Here is a 22505-nt window from a genome sequence, read left to right on the forward strand (position 1 = left end):
TGCATCAAGCCCCACTTGCAGTGATGTTCTCACGACTAGTCTGCCCTCATTGCCCAGGGAAGAGAACTCCCTGCCTCAAGTTCTCTGAAGCAGCTCTCTGAACTTCTCCATGGAACCCCAAACATCAATATCGTACCAACCCAGCAGAGCCTGTTGGTTAACGATACACAGTTGCAAACCTCCATCAAATAAATCTTCCTAACAAATAAATCCAGCTTCTCAGCATCTTTTGATTTGGAGGTGGCAGCCTGGTTCCCATGTTGCTCTCTCATTAGCTGCTGTCCTGGTGGTGGGTGAGTATAATAAAGATACTCAATACCTTGGAGAGTACATAGTATTTTCTTTCTGCCCTTTTTGAGTTGGGAGGCAATGAAGATAGGGTCTGCCATAGAGCCTTTATAGGCTCTACTACTGCCTCATTAACTGGCAGAGCCACCCTGGAGGAACCCTCAGATAAGCTGTCAACCAGGTGATGTGAGGACTTCCTGATGTCCTTGACTTGCATGCCCATGTCTGCAGACACTCTTGTTAACTATTCCTGATCAACTTTTAAATCATCAGAAAGGGGTGAAGTTGTCCCAGATGAAACCGCTTAATCTGCAGAGGATGAAGAGGAAGCCAAGACTGGAGGGGCTAAAAACTCTTTTACTGGCTGCTGTTCTAGCTTTAGGACCTGTTCTTGATGCTCAGTATTAGACCTGGTACCAGACTCTGCCCTTCTAGATGAGGACACTAGGTATGTCTACACAGACAAGAAAAATCCACAGCTGGCCCATAGCTCAGGCTGCAAGGCTGTTTCATTGCTGTGTAGAATTCCAGGCTCAGGCTGGAGCCCAGACTCTAGGACCCTGTGGTGCTGAGGGATCTGACTCCTATAGTGATGAAGATGCCAGCACTAAGAGTAGAGCAGATTTTTTGCCACTGCAAATGCCTCCAGGGTAGTCAATACTGAGATGGTATCCCGTTGCGGTACCAAAGATGATAACAGTGCCACTGCCAGCATTGGGTTCAATGGTGCTCTTGGTGGCACTGAAGCCAATGGTGGCACAGATTTGGAGAAGTACTACTTAGGTTTCATGTGCACTCTATTTAACTCCTTCTCACCTCTCTTACCAGACTGAGAGGATGGAGATCTTCCCCTGGCCAGGGTGACCAGCAGCAGCCATTTCAGCCTAGCCTCCCTATCCTTCTTGATTCTAGTCCTGACCCTGCAAATCTAGCACTGGTCTTTTATATGTGCTTCACTCAAGCACTTCAGACAGCTATTGTGCAGGTCGCTCACTGACACAGACCTTGAGTACATGGCTTGAACCCTGGTGACTGGGACATGCCTCAGTACCACAAACAGAAACCTCTAAAAATGGGCAAAACAAGAAGTCTGAAAAAAAGTTGTTTAAAGAAAAAATGGTTACTCACCTTCTCGTAACTATTGTTCTTCGAGATGTGTTGTTCATGTCCATTCCAATCAGGTGTGTGCGTGCACATGCATGGTAGCTGGAAGATTTTTCCGTAGCAGCATCGGTCAGGTTGGCCTGGGCGCCCCCTGGAGTTGTGCCTTCATGGTGCTCAGTATAGAGCCCTGCTGACCCACCACCGCCTCAGTTCCTTCTTGCCGGTTACTCAGACAGAGGGGTTAGAGAGTGGGTATTGGAATGGACATGAACAACACATTTCAAAGAACAACAGTTACGAGAAGGTGAGTAACTGTTTTTTCTTTTTTGAGTGCTTGTTCAATTCCAATCAGGTGACTCATAAGCCTAAATTCAGGAGGTGGGGTCGGAGTCTTCCACTGATTGGAGCACTGCTCGTCTGAAGGCCGCATCATCTCTGACCTGCTGGGAAATCGCATAGTGCGTGGTGAAAGTGTCAATGGAGGACCACGTCGCTGCTCTGCATATGTGCCAGGAATGCTGTTGATGAAGCCTGCGCCCTGGTAGAGTGCGCAGTGATTTGGGGTGCGGGAACCCCCGCCAGGTTTTAGCACTCACGAATGCAGGACATGATCCACGACGAAATGCGTTGTGATGACACTGGCTGACCTTTCAGTCTGTCCGCCACTGCCATGAATAACTGGAGCGATTTTCTGAATGGCTTTGCTCTCTCCATGTAAAAGGCTAGCACCCTGTGGACATCCAGAGAGTGAAGTCTCTGCTCCTTGCCGGTGGAGTGCAGCTTAGGGTAGAATACTGGGAGGAAGATGTCCTGGTTGATGTGTAAGGAGGCTCCGATGTTAAGGCCTTGAGCTCAGACACCCTCCTGCCCAAGGTTATCACTACCAGGAACGCCACCTTATAAGAGAGGTAGAGCAGGGAGCATGTTGCCAACAGTTCAAAGGGTGGTCCCATGAGTCTAGAGAGGACCAGGTTGAGGTCCCAGGTAGGGACCAGCTGACGGACGCTCGGGTACAGCCTGTCGAGCCTTTTTAAAAATCGGCTTACCACAGGGTTAGCAAACACCAAGCGGCCCCCTGCACCCAGATGGAAGGCCAATATTGTGGCTAAGTGCACTCTTATTGAGGACAACAAAAGCCCCTGCTGCTTCAGATGGAGGAGGTAGTCCAGAATGAGCGACACTGAGGCTAGTGTCGGGCATGAATGGTGCTGCGCCGACCAGATTGAAAATCTCTTCCACTTGGCAAGGTAGGTGGCTCTAGCAGAGGGTTTCCTGCTGCCAAGGAGGACTAGTCGAATCTGATCTGAACAGAAAAGCTCCATCGGGTTCAATCATGGAGCTTCCATGCCGCGAGGTGAAGTGACATGATGTTGAAGATGACCATGATCTTGCATCAGAAGGTCTGGGAGGAGTGAAAGGGTGACGGGGCTTTCACAGACATGTCTAGGAGAGATGTGTACCAGTACTGATGGGGCCAGGTTGGTACTATCAATATGACCTGAGCTTGTCCCCTCTGGATCTTGAGTACCACCTTGTGAATGAGCAGTATGGGCGTAAAGGAGATGGCCTCCCCATGGAAGGAGGAATGCATCTGCTCTGGAGCCTGGGCTGTGATTCTGCAAGGATCGGAACTGCTGGTACTTCCTGTTGTGCCACATGGCAAATAGGTCTATCTGGGGAAAGCCCCATCTCTGGAAGATTGAAAATGCGACGTCCGGGTGAAGGGACCACTCGTGGACTTGAAATGACCTGCTGAGGTGGTCCACTGCTGTGCCAGGTAAGGATACTGCCCTGAGTTGATGTGGACCATCCGCTCCTACTCCTTTGAGACCGATAGGAGCCTGACTCTGACTCCGAGGTGTCTGAAAATGATGACCATGGGGGAGCGGTATTTCTAGGCACCGTGCTTTTGTGTCAAGGGCTCAGGGATCGTCATGATTGGGTGTGCTCCGATGCTGGGGAGTGGCGCAGTGGGGTCTGAGATCGGTGGGCCATCATAGCGGGCTTTCCCCTTGAAGGAGCCTGGGGAGCGACCGGTGCCAGTGACTTATCCTGTCTGGGAGGAGAGAACAGTGTTGTGAGGTGACGCAGTTCTTGGGATGCCTCAAACGCCTCCGGTGTCGAAGGGAGGTGCAGCTCAAGGCTTGGTCTCGGCAAGCAAGCGGGGATCGGACTCAATCACCCCTCTACATGGGCAGGAGTTGGCGTGACCGTCACTGGTGGAGCAGCACTAGTGTGGCTGACTTGGGTCTAACAGTGGCAGGCTACTTAGGTCTATAAGGGAGAGAGCAACCCCTCTCCGACCTCTTCTTCTGGGACAGTGCCCAGTGAAGCTGGGACAGTGCCATGAGTCCTTATCATTACCCGGCACCAGTGCCCGTGCTGACGGTGTCAGAACGCTCCACACCGAGGAGGAGGTACTTGGCGCAGGGTCTGTCAACCCAGGGTTGGGCTGGGGGCGGAGTGCTGCCTCCATCAACAGGACTTTCAGGCGCTGCTCTCTATCTTTTGAAGTCCTGGGCCGAAAGGTCTTACAAATGGCACAATGATCCTTCTGATGGCCTTCTCCTAAGCCATCCTCCTGATGGCCTTCTCACGAGGTTGAGGATCGCTTCTGGGCATACACTTGCCACAGGTTTTGAAGCCTGGAGACCCCGCATGCCCCAGCGTCAGGAGCGTAGGAGGGGATTACCCCCAAAGGAAACTTATCTAACACTAATGAACTACTAGCTATTAAAGAACAATGGAGATCTAATGGAGAACAATATAAGAACACTGCTAAATGCGCTTGTCGAGACAAGAGCATAGGGAAGTTCCAGCTAACCATCACTGGCGGTAAGAAGGAACTGAGGGGGTGCAGGTCAGCAGGGCTCTTTATTCACTGCCATGTGACTCCAGGGGGCGCCCAGGCCAACCTGACAGATGCTGCTAGGGAAAAATCTTCCGCCTACCATGCACGTACACACCTGATTGGAATTGACATGAACAAGCACTTGAAGAACTAAAACTTATTAACTGTACTAATCACCAGACTAACTATATTATATATGCTATTATACACAAAAGCTGAGAAAACTGTTCTGATATTAAACAGGGTTTGAATGACCATCGAGGGAGGTAAGAAGGAATTAAGGTGGGCAAGGGGCAGCTCGGCCTTTTATACCTTCATGCAGTGGTGCATGGTAGTGGGGGAATTCGGCTGCTCAATGGGTACTGCTGAGGAAAAAGTTTCTGATGGCCATACGGTGGGCCCACAGACATGAAGAGTAGCATATATACGCAAAATCACTTGACGAAGAATATATTATATTTTTTACGTGGCAAATTTACATCGTCTGTTATTGGAGGAGGATCTTGGTTGATCTCGGTCCTGAAAAGTTGGGTAAAATACTTCCTGCCTCCAGAAGAACAAAAGAGCTAGCAGGGTTGTTTACAGGCTGGGATGCACACCCACAGCTAAGTATAAGGGTCATTCATCCATCCCCAACTAAAGTGCTAGATTGAGAAAAATAGGTTGTTCCATCTGGATGAATCCATGAGAACTTTCTCTAAGGGATTCTTCAAATAACACCATCTATTTTGAAAAGGACATGAGTGCCCCCATATGAGAGAGAGCGAGAAAGATACAGTGTGTGTGTGTGTGAGAGAGACCTTACATTTCCTTGTTTTTTTTTCTTTTAGTGCATATGCTTTGGACCATGGTAAAATTACACAGGACATTACCATATATAGCCAATTTGAGCATTAAATCAAAACTTTCTTTTAAAAGAAAACTTTTATTTATATATTAATATTTTTCCCTAAGACATTGAGAGCACCTGCTCCATGTGCTGGAATTACAATCTTTTGGAACTGAAAATGGCTGAAGCTAAGATGGAGAGATCACTTGAGAATACAGGAAAATTTATCTGGTATTTACCTAATACCAATATTCATTTTTAAAAAATGTTTCCTACCTTTTCTTTTGAAAGGTGATATTGAATAAATGCACAATGAAAACATTACTGTAAGATATACATTTAACAAATTTCTTCCTCTTGGTTAGAAGTTTTCTTAAAAATCTAGAATCCCATTTCTTTAAGGAATTATCTTAGATTCGGACCTTTTTGGTCAAGTGATTTTTTTCTTAGGACAAGATTTCTGACTCCACTTCTGGGAAGTATGGTAATCTGACAAACTTCTACAGAAAAGGCTTCATTGAAAGATGATAACCCTCCAGGTCCCCATCAGATTTCAACATTCCAATGAGATATCACCACCTCAGGACTCAGAAGGCCTTGTTTAGGGAATGATAGCTGTGTGAGGATTTATGAGGAATTTGATGAGGGGAGATGTAGGGCTTGAGATGGGATGGGCACAAATGGAAGACAGTGCTATCACACACCATGTCCTCATACAGAACTGTGAGCATGCACAACCCTGCTCTCCTAAGCTCCCTACTCAGAGCCTGTTGTCTCCATGCACCAACAGTCTCAATTCTCAAAACATTCACCAACCCAGGGGAGAGCTACTCTGGGGATGGAAGAGACACTGGGACAATTCAGGCTGTGTACAGAAGGGTGTCATGATGGGGGAGTGGGGTAGGTGAGTAACTGATTCTACAGAAAAGTCATAATGGAAGGATGGCAGCATAGCTGGGTGTATTAGGGGGTTTGGAAGACAAACGGTCTTTGCAGTGGGACAGACTGGATAATAATCCATGTGAGCTATGAAAACAGATATTTAATCGCACAAAAGGCTTTGATAATTTTGAACACGGGGTGCTAGACTACATAGCCTACATAAAGTTTAATAAGCAAGGAAATAATCAGTTATGTTACTGAATACCCAATAGTGCCCCTTCTCAACCTTATAGTCCACCCACATATCTCCTTCTCTGGAACTACCAACTAGCAGCTTTATCTCCAAATAAATATCCATCACAGACACATGCAGATTTCAGTTCTATTTTTACACAATTAATTTCTTCATAAAAAACAATACCAGCTTTAGACCAATCACTAACACAGATCACTATTCAAGTAATTTTTCCTAAGCATTACAGAAAAACATATCAGATTCACCAATTGCAATCTGGCATACTTCAACACATCAGTAAAAAAAAATCTATGTACAATGTAATTTATGAAATCCACACTAACTGTATATTAATAAAAACAAACATGTGACAAAGGAAAAGCACTGGTAAGATGTAGAATAGGATTATTTCTGAAAAAAGGACAAAATGAAGTTGTGGGGAGCGGTGTGGAAAGCTTGATAAGCAAGGCACAGAAAGAATGTAAAAGCACAACAAAGGGAATGTTTAGGTTTATTACCACGGGCAAACCAATAATGCTAAAAGCTTTAGAGTAAATACTGAATTCATGGCAGAAGAATGGATATTTTTATTCTCCAGAAGGGACTAGTCAGGGAGAGGTTTCAAAACAGCAAATGAAATAAGGTTTAAAAAAAGAGAAAAAACAGAAGATGGTAAAATGCAAATTTATTACCATCTTTTGAGCCCATGAAACAAAACACCAAAATGTAAAGAGCTGGTTTTCCCTTAAAGTATTTCTATTGTTTTGCTTAAACCTAGCCCTTAATGTTTTCTATTCTCAGGAGAATTCTCTCACAGCAGTCACAGTATGTTGTCAACAGTCACATTAATCTCTCTGAGTTTTCAACAAAGGGTTTTGAACTAAGATACTAATCTTAAAAAAACCCACACACTTGCAAGGAATAACTAGTGGTTGAGATTGTTGGCAGAGTCAGCAGTATTATCTTCACAGTGTTTAATCTCTTGCCTGTTATAACGGGCACCAATGCATTTCCTTGCCAACTAGACAGCAGAGTGCATCTAGCTGGTCTCATCTTCCCCAAACAACTATCACTTTTACAGTCAAGTTTAAGAACAGAGGGAGTGTCTAGAGAATAATAGTTCTGACTGATCAGAGAGCAATACTAAGACACAGAGAGCCCTATTTCATCTGTCAAAAGGTGTCAAGGTTCTTAATGGCTTTCTCCTAATAAAAATCTCAGCGTACAGTTATCAAGTACTGGGATACTTGAGATGCTGCCTATTTCTGGAATAAGCAGGGTTTACCCCCCACAAAATTACTCCAGGAAGAGTTTTAAATACTGCAGAATGTTTTTACACAATTCCAAAAGGCAGAATTAAGTACCTAAGTATTACGCTTTTTAAGGATACTCCACAAGGTGAATTGGTCTCCCCAGCACATGCTAAATATTTATATTTATATTTTATAAATATAAATAGCATTTAAACCTGTTATTAAGCAAATTACAGAGTAAAAGCAAATGGAGCAGATGCATAAGCATCGGTCAGGGATCCACTTACCCTTTCTAAATGTCAAGTCTGTTCTCTCAAGCTTAGACTTTGTAAATGTTATAGCAACAGACCCTCTCTCTAGAGCACCATCTTCTAGGTCTAATAAAACAGGAGGCAATCCTGTAACAACCTAGTTAATACCATAAACACCAGTCACCTAGAAGTGACAGATCCTACTTTTATATAACTGCCTTATCAAATCAGACAACAGGTCTGTCTAGTCTGTTATTAGGTAATACCTTCTATACTTCAGAGGAAGGCAAAATCTACACCTGCGCTCTTTAATAATACACCCAAACCATTCATACATGTATTTATGAGAAATAACCATTATTTTATGATCCTGGGAAAGCATTCTTCATTAAAAAGTGTAAAATTTTTGCTTACCCTCATTATCTGTAATATTGCATGTCAAAACATTAACAACAATAAAAATACTCAGACTTTTTACACATTTATCAGACAAAAAGCCTGGAGATAATATTTCTGTCATATTTCACGAACTACTCAATATGTGCATTACAATAAAGTTAGTTTTTAAAAAAACCCTCAAATGTTAGAAAACCAGGAAATGGCAGAGTTAGGGTTGCACTTCTTAAGCAAGGCATCCAAAGTGCCTTAATTCAGCTCCTATTAAGATACACTGAAAAATGTAAATGAGACTTAAGGAAGCATTTTGAGTTGGGGAGGGTTGGAAGAGTTGCACTCAGAAGCCTCCTTAGGTAAATGGACAAGCACCAGTAGGTTCACAAGTAAGGTGGATTAGGTAAGAACAAAGGGCTTGGGAAGATTCCCTCCTTTCCTGTGGACCTCCAGATGTGTCCCCCACCCCATCCTTGATTTGCCTGAGGTGACATGTTGGCACCCCTTACGATCTTCCTTGAGACCAAGTTATATTTTGTGCTCTTTCTGCAGGAAAAATGGCAGAAACTTTTGTTTTTAAATCAAAGCTTATGAGTCCATCATTTCCAATGTCGAATGTTAAGTTTCTTGGAGCCAAAGTCTATAGCGTAGATCCAAAATGAAAACAATCTGATATTTCACTTTATACTAATTTTTGGTACTGTGCACTAGTTCTCAACTAGTCCAATGAATAATTTCACTCTGCAGCCATTTTTTTTGGTGCTACACATTTACAATACTCCCTTTGCACTACCTGAGCAGTGAAAAAGAAGCAGAACAGGGCAGAGACTGAGACTCTAAGTACTGATGGAACCTTTTGAAATAATATGTTCAGTTCTCAGGCTGAAAAGCTTAAACAACAATGCGCCAAGTGCTATGTGGAATAAGGCACCGAAACAATTTCCAATACATTTTGTATTCCCAACAGATGAACAATCCCTCACAGTGAGATAGGCAGCCAAAAGGACATAATCTACTGCTTTTCAATAGGCCACTGGCAAAGGAGTTAGTGATCTTCCTCTCCTGCAGGCAGAAAGCTTGAGCATGGCAAAAGCAGGAGCTAATTTTTCGCAATGCACCTGTGAACATAAAACACTGATCTGTGTCTATTGTAATTGGGTATTCTGTACTAGAAATTACAATCTACTAGAGTAGATCGATACGTCTACAGAACATTAAATTCTTTGCAGTTCACTGCAGTTGTTGATGGAGACTAAACCTGCTGTAGAGATTACATTTGTACAACATCTGGTGCTGTATCATCCTTTCTCCACTGCAGACTTATATCCAATTCTCTGATGCATAACCAGTTAACTGATGATTTTGATGCACTACCGATTTGCTTTCAAAGCTGACTAAGCATAGTCAGTTTGCAAGGAAATCTTAAATTTTATTTTTGAACAAAATTTCTTCAAACCAACCTCTGTACTATATACCATTAAACAGTAAGTACACTACAAGTTTTAATATTTGAAAGCTAGACATTTGCATTATGGTATCCTCAAAAAGCTGATTTTTTAAGAGTCAAAAAAGTTATATTTTCTAAGTTAAATCATTCCAAAAATGGCTAGAGTGGTTAGTTTCAAGTATTTTAATAGTTCTCCCTGGATTGAAACTAAACGTGTTGGTTTTCATGTTGAAGGAGATTTTAAAAAAGTTAAAAGGGAGTCCAAAACAGAATGGAAGGGATTCCATAAAACATTGGTCTAAAAGCTTCATCAGTATTGCCACTATTCTGCACTTTTCCTTTTAGATGAAAAACATCCAGTCCTGGTGACTTACTGCACTTGCGTTTCCAAAATGGAGACTCCTCCTTTAGTGAATATGAAATCTAACAACTGTGCAGTATTCACTGTTACCCAGTGGAACTCCAACATGCACCACCAAAATTAACTCCACCTTGCTCTATGAGGCTCTAAAACAAACTGCTCAAAAAGCAGTTGTTTATGATATCAATAATTTTGCTTTAACAATCCATGTCTCAACATGCCATTCAGTTAATTACAGCAGTTACAAATCCTCCAATTTTACTATTCCAGGATATTTTAAAACTTTTCATCTCTTTTGACACATCATGCTCCTTATCATTCTAATCCAAGTAAAAAAATACTTTTAGTTTTTGTGTGTCTAGCACCTGTGATTTATGACTAAACAGATTTTACCCATGAAATGATGGTCTTCCTTGTTTATAAATGCAACTCTTTCCCCTCTCCCTAGTTAATTTATTTTTTAAAATTAGTTCACATCTTGATGACACCAATTATTCTGGTCTCCTTGACAAGTCAAACATTCCAGCATTGTATTCAAGCTTTCATTTAATGAATGAAATGCATAAATGTCTTTCTGATTACAGTACAGCTATTGTTAATAGGTTCATTCAACTGAAATCTGAACCACTTGATCCTCAACTGCCTTTGGACTGGAAACAAGTTAAATTCTTTTGTTCCTCATCACATCTACAGCCATATTAGTATTCCTGTCCAGCCTGAACTGCCCTCTGCATCTGATGGCTTTTTAAATTATTAGTTTTATTAATAATTTTAAATTATTAGTTTTAAATTATTCCCCAAACCTCTGTATTCACTGGTAGCAATCTGGCATGCTTAAAGTTTAGACTGAGCCCCTTCCAGCAGTGCAAGACTTCACTAACCCAAAAAGTTCCTAATGAACGTTCACTCTTCTTCTCTGAAGTCTTCTTGTCCATGCATGGGAACACACTAGTTCTCTATCTGACTGATCATAAGTGTGTATCTAGTAATACTTCTGTATTGAGTTTCAGCTTTCTATGGTACTTTGTACCCTAAATATTCCTTCCTTGACTCCTATCCTGCATTTCCTTGCACCTTGATAGCAACATCTAAGTAATTAGCTTCCTTCCCAGCACCTGTCTATAAAGTGACCTAACTTGCTGGAGAGAACCAGCATTCTTACAATAAATTTTTGCTTCCCTCACAAAACAGTACTCAACTATTCAGTCTCCTCTAGCATAACGCTCTGGTGCCCTGTAAACACCACAACTAGACCCATGTCGTCCAAAGGTAAATTAATTGATAAATGAGGAAGGATTATCTTTCTCTAACTATTCCTGAAAGAAGACATTGCATTCTTTAACTGGTGTGATTAGGGCTACCTATTCAAAGGAATAGGGGCAACAAGCTCTACCACTCTCCCTCACAAATTCCTTAAAAATCACTGAGAGTTGGGATTTAAATTTTCACTTTAGAAATTCAAGACTAGATGTATTCCACTTTGGCTCTCAGATCCTTGAGTTGATGGAATTCATTACACACATATATATTACTTGGCCTCATGATAATACTTAAAATTACTGAATCTGAAGTAACAAACTTGACAACTTTATCCTGATTGAACTGCCATCCACCAATTTCCCCTAGATCTGCTTCGGTCCCAGTCAAGTGGCTACTGACCTACTATTTGCTGTACAAGGGCTATTAAAACAAACAAAAACTGCACAACTGCTTAGACTGAAAATTCTTTTAGGAATATATTCTTTCCCTAATGCTCAAGTTATCATACAGGAGTTATACAAATATAAATGTATAGAGGGAGCAATATACTCATTAAGCTGGATGTATGGAGTGAAAAATTCAGTAAGCAGTATATATATTACAGCACTACAAAAAGTAATTTTCCCTCCGTTGTTACTCACACCTTCTTGTCAACTGTTGGGAATGGGCGACGTCCACCTTGATTGAATTGGCCTCTTTAGCATTACAAACTTCCCTCTGTTGATGTTCACTCCTTCTTGTCAACTGTTGAGAATAGGCCATTTCCACGCTGTTTGAATTGGCCTTGTTAGCACTGACCCCCTTCCGCCCCCACACTTGGTAAGGCTACTCCCATCTTTTCATGTGCGGTAACATTATATACACTATTTACTGTATTTTTCACTCCATGCATCTGATGAGGTGGGTTTTAGCTCACGAAAACTTATGTCCAAATAAGTATGTTAGTCTCTAAGGTGCCACAAGGACCCCTCGTTGTTTTTGCTGATATAGAATAACACGGCTACCACTGTGAAACCTATTATGCTAGATGTTACTTCAATACACAGGTGCTTAGCCACAGTCACTGGAGGCAACAAAGATGATGCTAGAACTGGAACAGTGACAGCATCCTCCTACTTCTGCCTGAAAACTCCAACAGACCCTGCTCTTGAATATCCACTCAATATTTCATGAAACTTCACCAAATGTCACCTTTCCAAGACAAGATGGCATCTCTCATGAGTCCAGATGTTTTCCAATGCGTCTGTGCTGATTTGTCAGTTCCTTGAAGCAAAAGTTTTTATGTTGCCCTTTTCTGCTTAGGACCAGAAGCCTATTTTATCATCCAGTTATAGACCAGGCACTCGTTAACCTCTCAGATCTCTGGAGAACTGTGGTTTTAAGGGAGCCCAGAAGGGAGGAACAAATTTAGAAACCTGTTTATCCAGTTCACCAGAATTGAGATGTTATGGTTTCCATTCTTCCGGTGACTCCCCTCCCCCCACACTCTCCCCACCCGCGCTCCCCAAAATGCCAAATTTCCATCATCAGAGCTCTCTCTATAAACGAATACTTTGTTACTGGACTCAGGAAGAAAGAAACCACAGGCCTGTTAGGGACAGAGACAGGAGGAGCAGAATATGTGCTTGAAAGCATGTTTATTCGGCTAGATTGCAGATGGCCAGTTTAGGAATACGATATCATATTTTTAAGCATTTCATAATGTCTTATTATTAATTCCAACCAAACCCACCAAGACCAAAATTATCTGAAATTGGTGCTTGCGTGTCCTGACCCCAAACCCAACAATGTTTGCATATAAAATATATATATTTCCCCCCAGATTTAATTTTTTTAATCAATTAGCAAACAGTGTTCCTGAGAGACTAAAGAAAAGACAGGCTTCCATGTCTAAGGAACTGAAATGTGGTATTTGGCAGATTCTACTTCCAGGAAACCAAAATGCTGAAGTCCTAGAGAGACAAGCTGCAAGCAAAGAGCAATCCTAAAGGAAAGGGTTTTATTGGACCTACCCCTTGTCATTAAACACTCTATATTTTACTTTAGTCTGATATTTTTATTTACATCTAAAACCCTTTTCCATCTCCGAATGAAAACGTTCACTTTGCCCTTTGTGAATGGGGAGAGGCTCTCTATAAATTAGCTCACCCAAATGATATGCTGACATCCAGGTGACAGGAAGCTGGCATACCGGTGTGGAAGCAGAAAAAGAGAAAAAGGAGGATCTGGGGGTAGAGTCTTAGTCAATTTAAGGATAGAGCGAAAGGAAACCCTAACCCTAATAACGCGAGAGTTGTAAGAGATGCTGTTTTCATCCTTGCTTTTAGTTTTAAAGATGGAATGCTGATGTAAGCAGAAACCTTGAGATAAGGTAGCATCTGGAAGGAATTTGCATAAACAAAGGATAACTGTTAGCCGTTGATGTATGTAACGGTAGCCGTTGATGTATGTAACGGAAAGTATAAATACTTGTCTAACACTGCTTGTAGGGGGAAGATCTGCCTAAGGTCAGGAGACCCCCAGTCCGACCACAGTCTTCCCTTGCAATTGCTTGTAATAAACTGTCTCTGACTTGTTTCTAACAAACGCAGAGTGAAGACTTGTTTTCTTCCACACTGGTAACACAGGGACTGGTTTTCATGAAACTTCTTACCTCTGCTTAATCCAATTGACCTTCATGAGTGCTGCAATTTACACATTTAGAATAGCTAATTGCTGGGGACCATTACAAAGAAACCCTGAAAAAGCCACATCACCTCCCCCCTCCCCCCCCAAAACCCCAACAAACTCTCAAACCAACCAACCTATCATAGCAAAAAAACCAAAAAGAACCCCGCACAAGCTGGAAAAGACTCCTTTGTCCTTGTCAAATAAGCAATCAAATTTTATAACTTCACCGCAATGTGCATTTTTTAAGGCTTTGGGTGTGGAGAGGTTATAGTCATTAAAGTGAGAATGACACTGATCATAACCAAGCAAAGCTAATGCTTTTCAGACTTCTGTACATATCTTAAAGTCTGATTTGTGCATCAGCTCATGCCATGCCAATCCTGAGTTCTCACATGCTTCTGCCAACGCATATTTTTATCTGAAATTTATTTATGCCTGATTAAGCAGAATATAACACGCTACAAGAGTCATTGGCAAGATGTACAGTACAAGAAGTTCTCGCAGTCATCTGTCTCAAAATGAAAGGGCTGGATCATCACAAGGAGTAGACAATATGCCAGAAAATTATATACTGTGGCATTCCCCATCTCAGGTTTTGTTTCTTTCTTTATTCAGTTGTTTTGGTGCTATTATAGGAATTCAAATCAATATTGAAAAGCCAACCTTTCAAATAATAGCAATAGAGTAAAAAGGTCATCCAATTCATTTAATTTCCTTCCTTATTAGAGAAAACTGGTTACTTATTCCTAGATTCTAATTCATAGATTTCAGCTGGTTACTTATTTGCAATTCATATTTGTACATATTTTTAGAAATAAAGTGTTCCATGACACCTCTACTGCATAAATGATCCATAAGTACAGTAAGGAATCATAACACCACCTAGCTCTTATATAGCACTTTTCATCAGAAGATCTCAAAGCACTTAAGAAAGTGGGGAAAGTGAGGCCACAGGAAGGTGATGTAACTTGACCATGGCTGCCCAGCAGGCCAGTGGCTGAGACAGAAACAAAACCCAGGTCTCCTGAGTCCCAGTCCACATCTACAAGGCCACATCTGACTATATAAAGTATGAGTGACAAACCAGTTTTCTGTAAAAGGATAGCTATACACTCTTTAGACAATTCTGGAAAGAAATTACACTTTTCCTTGACCTGATGCTTGATTTCTGAACAAAAGCTTGTCTCCGGACAGCTCTTCCCCCTAATACTGCACAAATCCATAATAATCTAAGTAACAGGTATGTGAATCGCTTTGTGTGGCAATTACCAAGCATATTACAATTTGTTGGTGAATTTTCAGACGAAAATATTCTGCACAAAAATCAAGTGTCACATCAGTGAGCAGAATGCCATTTTCTGTCCAGAACTGTGTAGCTTTACAGACAACATTGTATAACGTATCACTTCTAGGAATAAGCCAACATCTTTAACATGTACATAAGGAGCTATGAGCTAGAATAAAAGGACAAATTTCAGTCTACCTTTCCCCATATGCTTCATTTGCATGGGAGGGAAATAGTGATGAAAAGGAAGAACAAAGTGAGAAAAAAGAGTGCACTTTTGAAATCTGGAACCATTGCACTACAGAAATGATAACCTACCTAGGATGGCACAACTTGATAAGTACCACCATCTACTAAATTATTAACTCAGATGTCAAATACACACATTTTCAGAATTAAAATATTTACATAAGCATAGTTCAAAAACCTAACTAAACAAAAAAAACACTTCAAGGAAAATGTTTAAGAGACTGCAAATACAAAGAGGATTGTGTATTCCAAACATACGCTGTCATATACCTAGGGCCTTGTGGATTTCTGTAGCACTGTACCCGCAGAATGCATTAGCAGCTGTATAATTCCCATATCCAAGGCTTTTAAAAAGTCTAGTCATGAGATCACTACATGCACTTGGAAGTTAACTCTTTGAGCGCACTTTCTGTACACGACTGGCATTGATGGAAAACCCACAAGATGGCACAGCTGAGAATGTTGTACACAGAGACAGACCCATGTCTCTGTAGTTCTCTCTGAAGTACTGAAAGGGTTGAAATCACCCCACCAGACTCCCAGAGAATAGAGCAAAAAACTTAATTTAAATTAACTGGGGAACTCATCTCCTAATGAACAATTAGGATTATGTCCTATGTCTTTATTAGTTGAATGATATCAAATACCTGAGAATAATGAGATACCCCTGGTCAAGATTAGACCAATTGTGCAAAGTCAAGCAAAATGTTTACAGAAAGGATTGCTCTACAGAGAGTTAGAAATCATAACTTTTAGAATACGACTTAAAAGGCAGACTACTTCCACGTTATACTTACAATGGGGAAAGGAAAAGAAAATTACTTTTTAAAAGCTGCATTTTGCTATACTAAAGCAATTTTACTTGAAAGTTTTTTGAACAACTCTCTTCATCCTCTACCCTTACTCCACTGTAGCAGTTATAAGAGTGACATTACAGCACTTGATTATTCACTGTTTGACAATACTTCTGATGTTGGTATCTAAGTTCGGTGAACGGAGAAACGTTGCTCTTGCTTTCAAATTGCCAACTTTATTTTGTCTGTACCATTTTGTGGGAGGCTGATGACTTTATAGGTGGTGATAAAGCAGTGCGTTGACAGTTTAATGGGTAGAGGAAAATATGTAGTAGACGAGTGGGTACATCTGGAATTGATGAGGAGTGGAGAAAGATTCGGTGCCAACTGGAAGCTCTTGGTAATCACAAAAAACATGTGATCCTTCACATGACCCACAATACATTTCCATTGCTACAAGTATACTTACTGATGCTGTCGTGTCTTTCATCCTTTATTTTATGAAGAAAATCCAGCAAAATAAGGTTCAATCCTTTTGGAAAATACCCCAAAGCAACTAAAGAAAAGTTCTTAGAAGTAGCTATGATGCAGAAATCAACATCCCAATCTTAATACCCATTTGATAAAACCATTCCAGCGACCCACTTTACATTTCAATTGAATCCCTGTTTACTTACCATAAAAATGAATTAAACTGCAGAAGCAGAAGCCAGAGGCAGCTATCCACAGTGCTGTGGAATAAAACGCCTCTTTTAAACACAAACCAATTCCTTTATTATGCAACATGTTGAAAAGCAAGGCAGCAGGTGCGGGGGGAAGATGAGAGAAAAAGTGCACACGAATACAAAGGAGAGAAGACTGGTTATCAGCCATATCCTCTCAATTCAGATTTTTATGCTACCTGAAGCTGTTGGGAACTGTCATTGAGATTGTCCTCCCTCCGTCTGGCCTCTTCTAGCATCTGTGCACTCTTTTTTTTTTCCACTTGCTCTTTGTGCTTCAGGTTTGCTACCTTCTTATTTTGGTCTTTGACTTGCCTGTGAAGTGAAAAACAAATACTCAGAGCACAATCCAGAATATGTTCTCAGTCAGTCCTGGCTGTTGTGTGACCTGGACCGAAGAATGGTGGAAAGCCCAGAAACATTCTCACTCATCTTGCAGGAGCCCACAAACACTCCAGCTTCCAACCCACACTCAATTGTAAACTCCATTTAAAGAACACTTTGTTTTACGCACCACTATTAAAAGAAGTAACTGGAAGTTCCTGGAGTAATCTCAGACTGCATCACCCCATTAATCTAAAACTTCAAACTGCTACATCTGTAAGAGTTGTTGATCAAAGACATACCTGCTCTCTGGCAACTCGTCACAGTGTATTATACACATATATAGAAACCCATATTACCTTGGGTACACAATTGTACTTTATTCAAGGGAATGGGGGAGGAAGAGTAATTAAAAAAATCCCCACAACTCAAACATAGAGGAACATCTGCAAGGTCCGGGCCATCTGCTTCAAGCAGTAAAACTATTTTCTCCAACCTCAAATTCTACTTGTTTACCAGATATTTTGTGGTATATTCCCCACCCCACTGTTACAGAGACAAGAAAGTGTGCATAATTTCCTTTTTCACTTGCATCTGTGAATTATTCTTGATGGTTCTGGCAATTACCATTGCCCGCAGCAGGGGTTTGGCCTTTCTGGGCATTAAGACACATGGAGTATGGAACCTAATTACAGACCCTTTAATCTCTGTCTCCTGACCACAGAAAACTTAAGTCTAAACTTTTGGTCCAATCAAAATAAAACAGAGCAGCTTTGCTTCCTCAGCCTTTTTCTCCATAATTACATCTGAAGTTTGGACTCTGGAATAAAAGGCAGATTCTTTGGTCCCAAGCTTTCCCCCCAAATATCATACAACTAGCATAGAGAACTCTTTAATTTAATGTTTAGAAAAAAATCATAAACTAGCTTCCTTTTTGGAACATGACACACACAGAAGGAGAAGAATGTTTCTTCTGAAGGCATCTCAGAAAGACATTTAGAATAGATTGCAAACAACTTTGGCTGCTTTGATATTTCCTTCAGAGCTCACAGCAAAGAGATTACCTCTTTGCAGAATACACAAATTAACTGATTTATAACTGGTCAGGGCTCTGCAGTGCCATACAAAGAATTTGGGTTCAATTCCTAGGCTATGGTTTTTGCTCCCTGAGACAGTTAGGGCTGGAGTAACTGCATAGAGAGCAAACTCCAGTGGTGTTGCTTTGCAGAGACTCTCATCACAGAGAAAAGAACAGTGCTGATGGCCTCCAGAGACAGTCTCTTCTAGCTCTTCTCAATCGAGGAAGATGACCAAGATGAGGTGTCTTGAGGAATTTGGAAGCGAAAGTCCTTTGCTTATTACGTTAAAGAATCATTGGTGTACCTGTAAGTGCCCTTTCCAAAAAACTACAGCTGATTCTACTTGGGATACTACATGTACACAAATAGCATAATTGATAAACTGCTCTAGGCTAGTGCTGCATCATGGTAATGGGCACTGAGTCCACTCTGAAAGCTGATTTGCTCAGAGATTACATTAGTTTTCTGAAATACTTTGTCAGCACTGAACTGAGCTTGTACAACACAGAGTTATTTATGTACTGTTAAATAAAGATAGAAAGTAGAGTTAATTTATAGAAAATATAGTTAAATAATCCCAACACACACAGTTTCACATGGGTATTCTAATTCAATTCCTATATTAAGGTATATGGATTTGATTTGATGAATCTGATGAAACTAAATTTATCCATTAGAAAAATATTCCTTGTTATCACTATTTTCTGGTGCACTCTGAACTACAGAAATAAAGGCACACCACTGATTAAAATAAAAAATAGATTATCTTTTGCAAAGTCCAAATCCTCTCCATTAAAAAGGTCTTTCCTGAAAAGCAAGCTGATTAAATGAACTTTTGACATGACGTTTGCTGCCCAGGATCTGAGCCAAAAAGCAAGACTTGCTAATGAATTGGCTCCCATAGTGTATGTAAAGGATCATCTGAATGTTGAAGAAGCAGTCAGCCAGAAAATCTAAGGCAAACATAAGTACTTCCTAAAGGCAGATTTAGAGAGAGCCCATGCAACTCCCATGCCTTAAACCACTTGATCCAAGCCAGAATTATGGAACCTGCAAAAAGTGCAGCCTAGGGCAATCCTACTGTATCTTTGATGGAAAAAAATCATGTGGCTCTAGTGAAGACCTTGAATGAGATAGGGATTTATAGTGAACTTGGCTGTAATGGTTCAACTATTGTAAAAACAAAACAAAACAGGTCACATGTGCCTTGGGCAAAGGAATCTATAACTTGAAAAAGTGAAGAAGTAATTGGGAAGGTGTGGGGGACGTGACGCAGCCTCTTTCACTGCTCACATGAAATGCACGTTGACTCTTACCCCGCCAACAGAAGCGCAGATGATCATAAGCAGAATAAGGACAATGGACATTAAAAAAGCAGTCTTCAGCAAACTCAGAGAACTTTCTCCCCACAGTAAGATCCTGTGGGAAGAAAATCTAAGCTATAAAATTATTAAACGCGCAACTGCCAACTATTCCAATCTGAAGGAAAGATAGAAAAAACAGCAAAAGGAATGGCTCCATCAGGAACTCCTTAATGATCTGAAAATCAAAAAGGAATCCTACAAAAAGTGAAAACACAGACCACTTGCTAATGAGGAGGACAAACAAACAGCACAACCATATAGGGACGAAATCAGAAAGGCTAAGGCGCAAAATGAGTTATGTTTAAGAGGGACATAAAATCTAATAAGAAGTTCTTTAAATACATTCGGAGCAAGAGTAAGATGAAGGAAAGTGTAGGTCTTCTACTTAGTGTGGGGGGAGAGCTAATAACTGATGACATCAAACAGGCTGAGGTGGTTAATGCCTATTTTGTTTCAGTCTTCACTAAAAAGGTTAATTGTCACCAGATACTCAAGAAAATTAATATTAACAACAAGAGGAAGGAACGCAAGACAAAACAGGGAAAGAACAAGTTAAAGAATACTTAGATGAGTTAGATGTCTTCAAGTTGATAGGGCCTGATGAAATTTATCCTAGGATACTTAAGGAACTTGCTGAAGCAATAGTTATGAGAAGGTAGATAATCTTCGAGTGCTTCCTCATGTTGATTCCAAAGAGATGACTCCCAAGAATCTCCTAGGAGGAGAGGTCAGAGTTCAGTGGATCGCAGATTGCAGCACTGCTCTGCCAAATCTGTCATCATGGCTGGCCTGCTGTGTAACGCCACAGTGCAATGTAAAGATGTGGATCAAAGACCATGTCGCTGCCCTGCAGATGGTCTTGAATGGGAACTTGCACCAGGAATGCTGCCAAAGATGCCTGTGCCCTCATAGAGTGTGCCATCAGCATGAGGGCAGGTATCTTAGCCAGGTTGTAGCATACCCTGATACTGGCCATGATCCATGAAGAGATTCTTTGGGACGACACTGTAAGCCCATTCATTCGCTCTGCAATTGCAATGAAGAGTTGTGTTGATTTTGAAATGACTTTGTTCTTTCAATGTAGAAGGTTAATAGCTCACCTGACATCCAGGGAGTAGAGCACTCACTCTCTGTTACTAGTGTGTGGCTTAGGAACAAACACTGGAAGAAAAATGTCCTGGTTCGCATGGAATGATTAAACTACCTTTGGGAGAAAGGCCGGACGTGGCCGCAACTGCACCTTGTCCTTATAGAAGACGGTATATGGGGGCTCAGAAGTCAAGACCTTAAGCTCAGACACCCTCCTGGCTGAAGTTATAGCCACCAAGAAAAGACAGTTACCTTTTCTGTAACTGGTGTTCTTCAAGATGGGTTGCTCATGTCTATTCCACAATAGGTGTGAGTGCTCGCCACGTGTACCAGTGCCAGAAGTTTTTCCCCTAGCAGTACCCTTGGGGGGGAGGGCCCCCCGCAACCCCTGGAGTGGCGCTTGTCTGGTGTGGTATAAGAGGAGCTGCGCGCTCCCCCCATCCTCAGTTCCTTCTTGCCAGACAACTCTGACAGAGGGGAAGGAGAGTGGGATGTGGAATAGACATGAGCAACACATCTCGAAGAACACCAGTTACGGAAAAGGTAACTGTCTTTTCTTCTTCAAGTGATTGCTCATGTGTATTCCACAATAGGTGATTCTAAGCTACATCTGTTGGAGGTGGGTAGGAGTTCACAAGTCCCCAGGACCGAGGACAGCCCTGCCAAACCCGGCGTTATCCTTGGTTTGGAAAATGATCATATAGTGCGAGGTGAATGTGTGAACCAAAGACCGTGTGGCAGCCCTACAAATGTCCTGGATGGGGACATGGGTCACGAAGGCAGCTGACGAGGCCTGCGCCCAAGTCAAGTGTGCCCTCACAATGGGTGGCGGGGGGACACCCGTCAGCTCATAACAGCAGCGGAGTGATCCGATTGGAAAGCTGTTGAGTGGAAATCGGCTGGCCCCTCGCGCACTCAGTCGAGGCGACGAACAGTTGCAAGGACTTTCTGAATGTCTTGGTCCGCTTGAGGTAGAAAGCCAGAGCCCACCAAACATCGAGGGAGGGAAAGGAATTATTTAAGCTCAGTACCAATATAGTACAGAAGAACAAATGGATATAAACTGGCCATCAGGATGTTTAGACTTGAAATTAGCCTGTGATGGGATGTTAGATGGGGTGGGATCTGAGTTACTACAAAGAATTATTTCCTGGGTATCTGGCTGGTGAGTCTTGCCCACATGCTTAGAGTTCAGCTGATGGCCATATTTAGGGTTGGGAAGGAATTTTCCTCCAGGGCAGATTGGCAGAGGCCCTGGGGGTTTTTCACCTTCCCCTGCCGAGTGGGGCACATGTCACTTGCTGGAGGATTCTCTGCACTCTGAAGTCTTTAAACCATGATTTGAGGACTTCAATAGCTCAAACATAGGTGAGAGGTTTATTGCAGGAGTGGGTGGGTGAGATTCTGTGGCCTGCATTGTGCAGGAAGTCAGACTAGACAATCATAATGGTCCCATCTGACCTTAAAAAGTCTATGAGCGTGTGGAGATGGTGCTCCTCATTGGACGCGTGAGGCTTGGGGCAGAGGACCGGTAGAAAAATGTCCTGACCCATGTGGTAGGCGGAGACTATCTTTGGGAGGAACGCGGGGTGTGGACGGAGCTGGACCTTGTCCTTAGGAAACACCGTGTATGGCAGCTCAGAGGTCAGGGCCTTGAGCTCCGAGACTTGCCTGGCCGACGTGACTGCAACCAGGAAGGCCACCTTCCATGAGAGATGAGACCAGGAGCACGTGGCCAGTGGTTCAAACGGGGATCCTGTGAGACGAGCCAACAGCAG

At 41.9% G+C, this 22505-nt stretch overlaps 1 protein-coding gene across 18 annotated transcripts in view; it reads right to left on the bottom strand.

Annotated features, from left to right (window-relative positions):
* Positions 1–22505, bottom strand: part of ERC1 (ELKS/RAB6-interacting/CAST family member 1) — a 552070-nt gene that overhangs the window by 241426 nt on the left and 288139 nt on the right. For all 18 annotated transcript variants that reach the window (XR_012155892.1, XR_012155894.1, XM_073320483.2 and 15 more), the window contains one exon: positions 17051–17186. Coding sequence is in view for 16 of the 18 variants with exons in the window: in XM_073320483.2 (XP_073176584.1) it covers positions 17051–17186 (136 nt within the window). In the remaining 2 variants the exon portion in view is untranslated. The remainder of the gene's footprint in view (positions 1–17050; positions 17187–22505) is intronic.

Source organism: Lepidochelys kempii, chromosome 1 (genome assembly GCF_965140285.1).
Source record: "Lepidochelys kempii isolate rLepKem1 chromosome 1, rLepKem1.hap1, whole genome shotgun sequence".
NCBI classification, from domain to species: Eukaryota; Metazoa; Chordata; order Testudines; family Cheloniidae; genus Lepidochelys; species Lepidochelys kempii.